The following is a 13,950-nucleotide window of genomic DNA, read 5'->3' as shown; positions in this document are numbered from 1 at the left end:
TAGTTAAAGATGCATTGACCGCATAGTTTCGTTAATTATTTTTCAAATTTATTTTTTTAATAAAAATTTAAGATTTGAATAATTATTCACAAAAAAAAAATTAAAAATAATTAACGGAACTATGCTGTGAATACATCTTAAACTACGTACAAAAGTCAAACTGCACAGATAAATTGGGACTGAGAGAGTAGTTGATGTATGTAAAGTACTGCGTGTCCTTAGTTTTAGGTTTTATTTTATACACATATAATGTAATGTGAGACCTCCATTTCAACCCATCTAACGGTCTATATAAACGGAAATAAAAAACGGACTCCACTGAATTTTTGCCAGTTAGAAAATATATTATTTATGTTCTATCATAATATTTTTTCCCCAGTAATCGAAATATTCAACTCTCGAATATTTATATATATCAAGATTTTACTGAATTATTGTAACTTCCAATCACACATTTTTTTGTAAATACTTTTTCGGCCCAACCCAAATTGTTTCACTAGCCTAATCCAAGCCCAACAAAAAATGCATCACTTCACTTTCAAACGGCCCAACACCAGGGGCCTTTCAAATTGGGATAATTAACTTCAGAGTTAGGGTTTAAAGGTCATTTTAATTAGAAGGGATTGTTCAAAGCTTGCAGAGGAAGATAAAGCATTTCACCGATCAAATTTCAAAGCTAGGTAATTTCTAGTGTTGGTTCTTTGATTTTAATGCTTAAATTTCATTTATAATATATGTGTACATGTTTAAATTCATATAGTTGTAAATTTTGAAATGCGATCGATGTTCATCTGTGTGATTCAACTTGAATTGAGCTTAGTGATGTAGATGTTTGTCTTATTTGGGTAATGTATAGTTTACGGAAATTTAAGTACTCGCACAAACATGCTTCCACTAAAACTCGAACCCTTGACCTCTTGCCAAGGTATCCGTTGGGCTACAATGCTATGAATATTAGATTTGTTTTGTTATTTTTTTAATTGCTATGCTATTAGCTGTCCACAATATTTTTTTCGTTTTCTTATATTTTGACGGTTGATAGAAGCGTTAAGTTAATTCAGAGTTAGGACTTTGATTTGACTGATTTATGTACTATTGTGATTTGTAATATTCGGAATGGAATTTTGTTATAAAAGGGGTTTTACGCTGGCTAGATACGTATATTGCTTATTTGATTGTAATTTATGTTGCCTTTTGTGGTGAAACTTGTGGGCAAAGATCGTATGGTTATGCTATCTGCAATCAGTGATTTTTTTCGTGTATTTTAGTTTCATAATTATGTTAGTAAGAACTTTATGTGAATTATGTTGGTTAATACTGGCGTGATTTGTAGTCCTCGGAGTGGAACTGTGTGATACAAGTGGTTTTGCTTTGGCCAGTCACTTGTTTACCTCTTGAGGATAAAATTGCGGTACTTCATTTGACCTTGTAGGAATTTTTAAGTGTTGAATGTAATTACTTCATTTTCATGCTTCACAGACTTTGAACTTTAACACTAGGGCCATGTCTTCTTCATATCTAGCACTAGCAGATATTACTCAAACCCTCGACCTCTTGTTAAATAAAGAGACAAGGGGTATACAATACACTTCATGCTAGGAATATTAGGTCTGTTTTGTTAATAGGATCTAGAGAGGGATCATTTTTCAAATCGTGCACTATTTAAATCGTCGTGTGTGAAACATGTGATGGTAAATTAAGTACTATACTTGTGCCATTAGCAGTCAACGATGTTTTTTCATTTTCTTGCATATTTTGTAGACGCATCAAGTTACTTAGGAATTTGATGTTATTTTTTTTGCACTGTTGCAATTTTTAATATTTGGAGTGGAGCATTAGTATGACTATGATAATGTGGTTTTGCTGTAGCCAAAACTTATTACTTCTTTGGTTGTAATTTATAATCGTCACCTTTTGTGGAGAAACTTGTAGGCAGAAATTGTATGCTTGTGCTATTAGCAGTCCGTGATTTTCTCGTTTTTTTGTATCAGTTTTGTTGAAAGCATTAATACTGTTGTAATTAATGTGAATCAATGTGAATTTTGGTTGTCAATACCGTTGTGATTGGTAATCCCTGGAATGGAATTGTATGATACTGTTGTAATGTATTATCATTTCTTTTTGAACATGAAACTGTGGTACTGCATTTAGCTGACTTGTAGGAATTTCTGATTATAGTATCTGATCACTTGATTTCTTACTTGTCAGACTTTGAGTCTTAACACTAGGGTCATGTCTTCATCATATCTTCCTGCAACTACTGAATCACTGATTCAGGCTACAGAAGCTAAAGATGCGCAGGAGTCAATCTCCATTCTTTATCGTGTTCTTGAGGATCCTTCTTCCACTTCTGAAGCTTTACGAATCAAGGAGCAGGCAGTTTCCAGCCTCTCAGATATTCTTAGAGAGCAATGTAGGGCAGAGGAACTTCGTAACCTTTTGACCCAATTGAGGTCCTTCTTTGCCAAGATCCCGAAAGCAAAAACTGCTAAAATTGTGCGTGGGATTGTTGATTCAGTTGCTAAAATACCAGGGACGTCTCATCTCCAGGTTTCCCTCTGTAAAGAAATTGTTGAGTGGACCCGTTCTGAGAAGCGTACTTTCCTTCGTCAGCGAATTGAAGCAAGGCTTGCAGCTCTTTTGATGGAGAACAAGGAGTATGCAGAGGCGTTAAGCCTCCTTTCAGGCCTAATTAAGGAGGTGAGAAGGTTAGATGACAAGCTTTTACTCGTGGAGATTGATCTGCTGGAGAGCAAGCTTCATTTCTCTCTGAGAAATCTTCCGAAGGCCAAAGCTGCCCTCACAGCCGCAAGAACAGCTGCTAATGCTATTTATGTGCCTCCAGCTCAACAGGGAACTATTGATTTGCAGAGCGGGATTCTTCATGCAGAGGAGAAAGACTACAAAACCGGATACAGCTATTTCTTTGAAGCTTTCGAAGCTTTCAATGCTCTTGAAGATCCGCAAGCAGTTTATAGTCTCAAGTATATGCTGTTGTGCAAAATTATGGTGAATCAGGCTGATGATGTGGCAGGAATAATATCATCACAGAAAGTGGGATTGCACTATCAAGGACCAGAACTTGATGCAATGAAGGCTGTTGCAGATGCTCATTCAAAGCGATCTCTAAAACTCTTTGAGTCTGCTCTTCGGGACTTTAAGGCACAACTAGAGGAAGACCCTATTGTGCATAGGCACTTATCTTCCCTCTATGACACGCTGCTGGAACAGAACCTCTGTAGGTTGATTGAGCCCTTCTCGAGAGTGGAGATCACTCATATTGCAGAATTAATTGAATTACCTGAAGACCATGTGGAGAAGAAACTGTCGCAGATGATTCTGGATAAGAAATTTGCAGGGACTTTAGATCAGGGCGCTGGATGCCTCGTGATATTTGATGATCCTAAATCAGATGCAATATACCCCGCAACATTAGAGACCATTTCAAACATTGGGAAGGTTGTTGACAGCCTCTTCACAAGGTCTGCCAAAATTATGGCATAAAAATATACTGCATAGTCTTCCTTCCATCTTTTGGTTTAATGTTTGTTCTTCACTGGATTCCTGCCTCAGGCTTGCTGCCAAATTCCAGCGTAGTGAACCTATAACAATTATTGCTATGTTATATTTATTATTTACTTGTTGGCGATTTTGTTACTCCGGAGTCTAGACCTTACAAATATTCTGATGTCATCATCTGCTACCCTAACAAAGCATTACAATTTACAAACTGTGTTTACATGAAGTCTAGAACAATTGAAGATAGAACAGTTGAAGATAGGCAATAGATTATACTAGCATACCTATTCCATAATAGGTGACGTCATTTAAAAATTTATGCCAAGTAATGAGACCTTCTATGTTCATCTACTAATTACAAAATACAATCTCTTGACTGCTTAGATTTCAGAGAGAGTCTGAGAGAGAACAGAACTAGTCCGGTTAAAATATATTTCAAATATAATAACTAGTCCGGTTGAAATATATTTCAAATATAATAAAAAATGAGCAAATACAAACTAAATTTACCTCAATTATTTTCAAATATACTTTGCATTTACGAAAATAATTCAAACTTTTAAATGTGACGGAGACCTTAAAAATTCTTATCACTGAATCAATACCATGAAAATTCCGCATATTTGTAATCCCAGACATGATGAACAACAAGATAAATCAAAATAAAAACTAAACTCTCACTAGAGCTGTAAACGAATCGAACTCGGACGAACTTTTAACGAACTCGGACAAAATCTTAACGAACCGAACTCGTTAAGATAATCGGACAAAAAATGTTGTTCGAACTCGAGTTCGATAAGCTTATTGGACGAGTTTATCGAACTCGAACTCGAACGAACCGAACGAGTTTAACGAACAGCTCGGTTCGTTTACAGCAGAGTCTCTCATAATTAAGTGGAGATCGAACAGAACCCAAATAAATTGGGAACTTATTAAAAAAATGAAAACTTAATCAAGAAAAACGAACAAGGAATAAAGTATTGAGGCTTTCGAACAAAGAAAATCGATGGAAGTCCCTTAGAATTTTTTTGAGGCTAATCAATGGAGAGAGAGAAGGGGCTAGGGTTTAAGAAGCACCGCACTCTATATTTATAAAGACACTATAATCAATGGAGAGAGCAAGGGGCTAGGGTTTAAGAAGCACCGCACTCTATATTTATAAAGACGCTATGTACTCATATAACACTCCTAAGTACGTACCATTCCTAAGTACGTACCATTTCTAAGTACGTACTTAAGGAAATTTTTCTTTTTAAAAATCAACCAAATCCCCTACTTTACTCGATCTTACTTATTTTATACATTAAATATTGATTGTCTACATCACTTCATTTATTTTTCTTAGTTTTTAATACTAATTTATATTTTTACTTAACCTTTATACTTAAACTCATCCAATGTAAAGAATCGGTTGAAATGATAATTTTTTACTTAATCTTCGTACTTAACTCACCCAATTTAAAAGAATTAAATGGGATGGAGAGAATAAGATCTAAGTCGTCACATTGTTAGAGGAAAGTGTTATTCCTTAACAATATAACAAGAATTACAGAAGGGGGGTTGAATGTAATTCTGGTTTCTTTTTGAGATTTATGAAAAATGGTTCTAACTCAATTTATATCTAATTGTTTGATTTGCAAAGTGCGGAATACTCATTCAAGTTAATCAAATATACAGTAATAAAAACTCGGGTCTTTAAAACTTTGTGGTGGATTTGAATGTATCCACTAGAGAGATATGTATGCATTAGATCACTCTTTTCCTCTCCTTTTTCCTGGGAGCAACCCAGACTCTCACTCAAATTACTCACTTCCCTCAGTCCTAAGAGTGATTGCACTACTGCTAAGTCTTCTGTACTTGTAAGAATTGAAGAAATTTGAAGTTGTGCAAAGACACCCGACGGATGAGGAATATTCATCGGGTTAGCAGTTTGACTATCCGACGGATGACTGCTGTTAAGCTTATCCGTCGGGATACAATCACTACTCGAAGGATGATAAATATCCATCAGGATAGAAGAAATAATTGAGTTTGGAGTGGAGACTATTGTAGACTCTGTGCAGATTGATGAAAATTTTGGCACATATGTCTCAACAGTCTCAGAAAGAAATGGTAAGTAAGCCAACAAATCATCTAAAAGATGATGCTCACTTGCATGGATTTCTAGCTTCTCCAAGAGAGTTAAAGATGGAGAATTTGGAACTGATGTATTGATCATGTCAACATCCAATGAGTGTGTGGGAGAGTTTGGTGTATCAGGTGCTTCAATTATTAGAGATTTTGGTTGTGACTCCACATTTATTGGAGCCACATCAACCTGACTTTAAGAAGGTGCAGTGACTGGGTCTTTTGCACCAGTTTGCACAGTGTGTGAGCCCTGTGCATCCCCAAGGGTTTTTGGTTTCTTCTTTCTGGTATAAGTTTGGGGTGAACTTGTGTCCCTTACCCTCTTGGCCTGTGCTCCTAGTTGGGAGCTTGTTTCAATGGTAACATCCTTTTGGGAGGATGAAACCAGTAATGAGCTAATATCCTTATTAAGCACTTCAGTTTGTTGAAAAACTGCAGTGTGGCTAGGCTGGAAAACACTCACCTCTCCAACCTTATCCTTAGGGCTTCTTTGATTTTCACCCTGTCCCTCACCTTTCTTGCCCACCTTCACACTCCCCTCTTTAGGTTTGGTGGTTTTTACAACTGATTTCTTTTGAAAGAAATCAGAGGGCGCTTTCTTAGCTTTGGATTTAGGAACTTTTGTTGGTTTGGTAGCTTGGGTAGTCAACTGTTGGGTCATTGACACAGTTTCCATAGTTACACTAGAAAGCAAAGAAATTTGTGAGGTTGGAAGAGTGGAGACAGAAGAAATTACCTCACTTATCTAAGGTCCCTCTATTACTGGAAAGTAGTATAAGGGAACCTCCTTGTGATGGTTTGTTCTGTTTAAATCTGCAATTATCCTTTTTTCTTGAACCCAACAATTTAACTTGTTGGTTGGGTTCTCAATCACAATATCTTCAATAAGATAGTTAGCAAGCATCATAAAGAATCTAGCATAATAAACACTTTTACCTCTCTTATTGATCTCACCTAACTTAAAGCCTAACTCAAACAAAACTAAATCACTGAAATTAAAGTACTTATAAGTAACTAGCATGTAAAGCATGTTAAGCATAGAAATGTTTATAGAGTCAAAGTTACTAATTTTACCAGAAAACACATTAGTTACTACATCACACAGATAACTCCATTTTTTCCTAAGACTCAACCTCCTAATTTCACTTAATTTAGAAGTAGTGAGTGCATAGCCCATGGAATTAAGAATATAGACAATGTCAGTGTCTGTGTGTGGAGCAGTTACAATATTATCAGGAATCTTGAAGCATGCTTTAATAATATCACTATTTATGCAAAACTGCTTACCTTTCAGAGTGAATGTGATGGTCTTGTTTGTCGAGTTGTACACTACAGTTGTCCATATCTCTTCAACAACCTCACAGTAAATGGTGGGTGATTCCAGCATGGCATAGTTGAGTTTGTAGTTCTTCACAAAATCCATCATTGTGTGGTAGTCACCAGACTGTTGAATCTCCTTGTTCACCAAGGATGAGAAGTTTTTTTCTCATAGATATAACCGGTTTGAGCCATGATTTTCACTATAGGTACCATTGTGAGAGATTTGGAATTTGCAGAGAGAGAGTTTGCTTTTCAGAAGAAAGAAATTAGAGCAATTGAATCTTGAGAATGATAAAAGAAATGAATAAAAATGAATTTGCTTTTATACTATCTCAGAAATTAACTGACAAAAATAATAAAGTAAAATAAAGTAGCCAATAAAAATTGCCCAAAATAGCCGTTTAAAAATAAATAAACTGTAAAAATTTTGTCACTTATTCGTCGTGTCATGCTTACAAGCTATAAGTATACTCAATGGATAATGTTCAGGGAATTAACGGCTAGGATTGAGACAATTCGACGGATGAGGATAAATCAGTTATCCGTCGAGTTATAAAATATTCCAGAAAAATAATTGATTTTATTGACAAATTGTATTCCGACGGATGATCAAACTCAATGGATAATGATCATCCATCGGGATGCAAATTTTGACTTAGCCAAAATTTCATCCAAAACAGAAAAATTAATTAAATTTCTGGCTACATAACAACTTGCACAATATCTGAAATGATTCAAGAAAAATTTAGCATACCTAATTCACTTACCAACCTTGAAAAGGTGGATTCATCCAGTGGCTTGGTAAATATATCTGCAAGCTGTTTTTCACTTAGAACAAAATGCAGTTCCACAATACCATTCATCACATGTTCCCTTATGAAGCGGTACTTGATGTCTATGTGCTTTGTTCGTGAGTGTTGTACTGGATTTTCAGTGATGGCAATTGCACTTGTGTTATCACAGAAAATAGGAATCCTATCCACTTGTAGACCATAGTCCAACAATTGGTTTTTCATCCACAAAATCTGTGCACAGCAACTACCAGCAGCAATATAAGTAGAAACAAAATTTTGTTTTTTACTGAAACAGGACACAAGCTTGTTTCCTATAAATTGACAGGTTCCTGTTGTACTTTTCCTGTCTATTTTACAACCTGCATAGTCTGCATCTGAGTAACCAGTTAGATCAAGACCAGAATCTCTAGGGTACCAAATGCCAAGTTTTGGTGTTCCCTTGAGATATCTGAAAATTCTCTTAATAGCTACTAAATGAGATTCTCTACGATCAGCCTGCCAAGTTTTGGTGTTCCCTTGAGATATCTGAAAATTCTCTTAATAGCTACTAAATGAGATTATCTACGATCAGCCTGAAATCTAGCACAAAGACAGGTAGCAAATATTATATCTGGCCTACTAGCTGTTAAGTACAGAAATGAACCAACCATGCCCTTATAACTTGAAATATCCACAGACTTTTCAGTAGTGTTTAATTCAAGCTTAGTTGCAGTGGCCATTAGAGTTTTTGCTGATGTGCAATCCATTAGATCAAACTTCTTTAAAAGATCATGAATGTATTTAGTTTGACTAATGCATATTCCATCACTAACTTGCTTAACTTGTAAACCAAGAAAGTAAGTTAGTTCTCCCATCATGCTCATTTTATACTTACTTTGCATCAATTTGGCAAACTTTTTACGAAGTTTTTCATCTGTAGAGCCAAATATAATATCATCTACCTAAATTTGAATAAGTATACTAGAGCCATTAACATTTCTAAAGAATAAAGTTTTATCCACAGTACCTCTTGTGAAGTAATTTTCCAAAAGGAACGTTGATAAAGTATCATACCAGGCTCTAGGTGCTTACTTCAGTCCATAGAGTTCTTTCAAAAGATAGTAGACATGATTCGGAAAATTTGGATCTTCAAAACCAGGAGGCTGACTAACATAGACTTCCTCCTCCAAATCTCCATTCAGAAAAGCACTCTTGACATCCATTTGATAGACCTTGAAATTGGCATGGCCTGCATAGGCTAAGAAAATTCTGATGGCTTCAAGTCTTGTAACAGGAGCAAAAGTTTCATCAAAATCTATTCTTTCTTGTTGACAATAGCCCTTAACAACCAATCCAGCTTTGTTCCTGACCTGTAAGGCATATGTCATAGCCTATTTGTATATTCGAGGATTTAACTCAACTCAAATAAGAATGTAATAAGTAAATAATGGATCTACCGTCAAAGAGATCTCGCAAAGTAATATATGTCAAAGGATTCAGAAACAAGGTTCATCTACAGACTTGAGGAATTTATTCACTGGAAGAAGTTCAAGAAATTGATCATGACTCAGTAATATAATCAAGGTTGTGGATTTAATCAAGTGACAGAGATCTCGTCAGGGTATCAGAGAATTACAAGGATTTAATCTGAAGAAAATCAAGTATCAAAGTCAAGACATGAAGAAACGTCATGGAAGTTAGTCACTCATGAACCAGACAGTACATCGAGTGCCAACATTGAAGTGGTGGAATTGATTCATAATTGACTGTGATTATCAGAAGATTTTCAGAAGAATGGTTGCTGCTCAAGATTAGTATTAATTCACTATTAATTAATTAAGTCATATAATTTAATTAAGAAAATAAATTATATCTGTAAAGATTAATTTATTGATTAATTGAATTAATTGATTAATTAATTCAGAATTAATATTAAGGATTTTCAGAATTTAAATTGGATTAAAATCTATTTAAATTCAACAAGACAAATCTGATTGAACTAATATGACAATCGGTATGACAATCAATAGTCATACCGAAAGTCATGCTAGTACAAATAATTGTCTTGCCGAAAGTTACACTGGAAGAGGATTGTCTTGCTAGTTCAATCAGATAGTCTTGCTAGTTCATTTGATAGTCATACCGAAAGTCATACTAGCTGAACTGATTGTCTCACCGAAAGTCTTGCTAGTTCAAAAGGATTGTCATGCCAGCTCTATTCTATTCGGTTGATTACTTAAAGACAGAAGCAGCCATTCAACAAAAAAAATTATCCAGAACACAGAAGTCAAGAACAAAGCAGAAAAGAAAAACAAGCAGCAATATTTCATCTTTTCATCTGCATATTTCAAGATCATATTTCTAGTTTTTATTGTTAAATCCAAACCACTAGAAATCTTTATCTTGCTCTTGTGTAACAATCTAGCGGATCAAAATCCCTAGAACTTAATCTCAAATCGCGTTTAGCATTTGATTCTAATTATTGCAAAAATAGAAAAAGTTCATGTCGAATTTATTCTAAATTTGTGATAATTAATTTGAGATTAATTCCTTGTAATCGATACAGTTGTTGTAACACCTTTCAAGTTTAATAATATTATTATTTAACTTGAATTTTGTTTCACATTTTTTATTCCGCATTTAATTCGATTATTCGGTACTGTTTGTATTCAACCCCCCCTTCTACAAACACATTGGGACCTAACAATTGGTATCAGAGCCTTCTGATTAACGAACAAATCAAGATCCTAGACTTTTATGATTTTTCAACTCCTTGAATTTTTATTTATTCAAAAATTCATAATGACTTCACAAAAAGTTGGAACCGTTAAAATTCCACTATTTGATAAAGAAAATTACATCATGTGGAAGAAGAAGATGCTACAACAGTTCAGATTTCTCAAGTGCTAGTTCCTGTCATCACAACTTCTCCACCAATTCAAGTCAAAGGAAAGCTAGATGGAATTGATCTAATCCAGATAGCAGCAGCTGAATTGCAAGTCAAAGAGCAAAGGAAGAAGATTGATGAAAAGATGCAACTAATATTTGGTTCTACAACTTCTCAATCACAATCTGTGAAGCATAGCACAAAAGTGGAATCAATTATTATGGAACTCAAGCCAGTAGGGAGGCATAAGGATGGAGAAACTTCTTCCAAAGATCTGCAACCTATGGTTCTCAAGCCCAACAACAGATCCAATAAGGACTCTACAAAGAATCCTCTAAAAGAGGTGGATTTTCCTCTTCCAAAAGCTGATGAGGACAAGCTTTTAGGTAGAAGTATTGCATATCTCAAAGAGACCATGGATGAGGCTGTAAGGAGAAACATGGCTATTATCTTTAGAGAGGGAAAGAGCATATGTGTGATGCAAGGACATCCTAAATTCTCAATAGCCAAGAGGGAAGAAACCAAAAGGTTGAAGGAAGAAGCCAAACAGCTAAAGGCTGACAAAAGAGCACAAGCAAAGCTTGAAAAATAGCTAAAGTCAAGTCAGGCTGAAGAACAGAAAGAAATTGAAGACAAAGGTGAAGATGAAGCTATGGGGGATATGGTTGGTACTGAGATGGAGGAAAGAAGTAAGGAAGAATGGCAGAAAGGGAAAAGAAAGAAGGTCAATGCAAAGAGAAAGAAGGTAGATAAGACTGAAGAAACCCAATCAATATCCAAACCGCTACCCTCTATTCCTGAACCCATTGTACCTGACCACTTCATGAACATTCATGGTGAAACAATCATTCCCAAGGAGGAACCAATTGATTGGGACACCATCAAATTGCCCACCTTCCTAACCTCTTCTCCACCATCAAAGAAGCAGAAAAGAAGAATCAAATCAACACCCTCTAAAGCCTCAATCAAATTCACACAGAAACCTAAGCCTAAACCTCAAACCTCTAAAGATGATTATGTTCACATCTGTGACATAAAAGAATTTTCAGACATTAAACTCTATCTGGATGAGCTGGAGGATGTAAGGGGAATACCTGCCTACAGACAGCTACCAGAAAGACTAGTGTTCAAATACAAAGGAGCTGGGGAAAGAACATGGCTTCTTCACAGAATTCTGAATGAAGGCTACTCTACCTTGATTAGAGTCTACTCAGCCATACATAAGGATTCTGGCTTTACCAGAACTGCCAGGACTGAGATTCTCAACAAGATTGCCATCATAAGGAAAACTTGGAGGGAGCCCAATGCCTTGCCTAGAACTTTACTCATTCAAGAGAGAGGTATTACAATTCACAAATCACCTCATTGGTTGATGGAGTTCAGAGACAACAAAGGAGTCAGAAGATTTTTCAGAATTGAAGATCATTTAAAGATTGCCAGTAATGAAACTCTCAAGGATATGCAATCTAAGTTAGATATCAATGAAGAAGATGAAGCTGAATTCTACAGACAACTTCAACTTCAAATAGAGGAGAATGACAGGAGGCTAGGAAAGAAAACCAGGGATCAAAGGAAAAGAAAGTAATTTGCTCAGGCTAAAGGAGCACCCTTGGAAACAATGTATTTCTTCAATTTCATCTCAGCATATATACTTTTGCAGCACTTTTGAATTTCTGCTTTGTTACAGTTTATATATTTGTTAAGTGTTTTGTTATCATCAAGCTAAACCCAAATTTATGCCTACAGTTCTAATAGACATAAATAGGGGGAGATTGTTAGGAATATGTGTATTAGTTTGATGATAAGTTCAGCAAAACACTTAAGTAGAAATCTAGTGTTTGTAGCCTCAACGGATAAGACCATCTTGTCTATCCGTTGAAGGAGTAGCCTTACTTAGCAATAAGTTTGGTATTGTAGCACATCTCACTTTCTGATTTCAAGCTGTAATTCTTAGATGTTGTTAGGAGATAATCAGTCATGTTGACTGCTAATGGATGTACAAATAGGAGGGCTAATTGTAAATATTTCATGCCTTGTAATTTTGTATAAGTGAAGAAGTGTCAACGGATGTTGAAGACCTTCAACGGATAAGAAACTAAGCTTCAACGGATATCTCTAATGCTTCAACGGATAATATCCATCAACGGATAAGTGTTTCAACGGATAAAGCTTCAACTGCTAGAGCATCAACGGATAAAGCCATCAACGGATGAAAGCTTCAACGGATCCTCAGTCTCATAGCAGTTGATAGTGACAGTTAACAAAGCTGACAGAGGCACATGGATTGACAGAGATGTGGTAGCCTATTTCAGGAATAGCAGAAAAAGCAGCCGTTTTAGTCTGGTTCATAATGGAAAGTCAACAGATAATTCCATATTACACTGGATAAAAATGGAACAGAAACAAGTGGATAACTATTGTCTTATTGTACTTTATCTTTGTCTTCACTTGTAAACTTGGTGTTATATAAACCAAGTAGTAGCTAGTAATTAGGTGTGAATTTTCCCTGAGCTGTTTAGAAATATCAAGAGAGAAAATCATCTAGTTTGTACTAGGAAGCAACTGTGATTTAATTTTGAATCACAGATTTTCTGAAATAACACATCTCTGGTGGAACAACAAATCCACCAGAAAAGTTTTTAAGTTCTTTGTGTTCATTACATTTGTGTTTAAATATATATCTGTCTGCATCAGCTCCAAGCAATTCACACATATTTGATCACTCAAACACTTAGTCTTACAAATTGCTCAAAACTTGAAAAAGTTTTGAGATTTACATTCAACCCCCCCCCCCTTCTGTAAATCTCATTGTTAGTCCACTGGGAATAACAATTGGTATCAGAGTAAGCTCTTAACATACAAAGAGTTTAAAGACCTATTCTGCTAACATCATGAGTAAGAAGGATATTGGTGTAAAGATTCCAATCCTGGAAAGAGATAACTATCATCACTGGAAGGTGAAGATGCATTTACATCTTCTCTCTCAAGATGAAAGCTACATCAACTGCATTGAGAATGGTCCTCACATCCCACACAAGGTGGCCACAGCTGCTACTGCTACAGTTGCTGTTGGACAGTCTATTCCCAAGCCAAAGGCAGAATGGACTGTTGAAGATATTGAAGAGGTCCACAAGGACAAGAAAGCCATGAACATTTTGTTTAATGGCCTGGATCAAGATATGTTTGACAATGTCATCAATAGCCAAACTGCTAAGGAAATTTGGGATACTGTGCAGCTTATCTGTGAAGGCACTGAGCAAGTTAGAGAAAACAAAATACAGCTTCTCATTCAACAATATGAATATATCCACTTTGAAGAAGGAG

At 35.7% G+C, this 13,950-nt stretch overlaps 1 protein-coding gene across 2 annotated transcripts; it reads left to right on the top strand.

Annotated features, from left to right (window-relative positions):
- The first annotated feature begins 542 nt into the window (after positions 1-542).
- On the top strand, positions 543-3,638 carry LOC141673252 (26S proteasome non-ATPase regulatory subunit 11 homolog). Of its 2 annotated transcripts, none has more exons than XM_074479982.1 (2): positions 543-680; positions 2,209-3,638. In XM_074479982.1, the coding sequence occupies exon 2, from the start codon at positions 2,233-2,235 to the stop codon at positions 3,502-3,504; it is 1,272 nt and encodes a 423-aa protein (XP_074336083.1). In that variant the 5' UTR covers positions 543-680; positions 2,209-2,232; the 3' UTR covers positions 3,505-3,638. The 2 variants fall into 2 exon arrangements, with proteins under 2 accessions (XP_074336083.1, XP_074336085.1); XM_074479984.1 differs by lacking the exon at positions 543-680 and adding an exon at positions 1,212-1,411.
- Positions 3,639-13,950: the final 10,312 nt, after the last annotated feature.

This window comes from Apium graveolens, chromosome 1, assembly GCF_009905375.1.
Source record: "Apium graveolens cultivar Ventura chromosome 1, ASM990537v1, whole genome shotgun sequence".
NCBI classification, from domain to species: domain Eukaryota; kingdom Viridiplantae; phylum Streptophyta; class Magnoliopsida; order Apiales; family Apiaceae; genus Apium; species Apium graveolens.
The sequence above is the reverse complement of the archived record's forward strand: the minus strand, read 5'-3'. Positions and strand labels throughout refer to the sequence as shown.

Bases quoted from the DNA above. Each gene is read 5' to 3' on its own strand.
- LOC141673252 (XM_074479982.1), top strand. From the start codon at position 2,233: ATGTCTTCATCATATCTTCCTGCAACTACTGAATCACTGATTCAGGCT.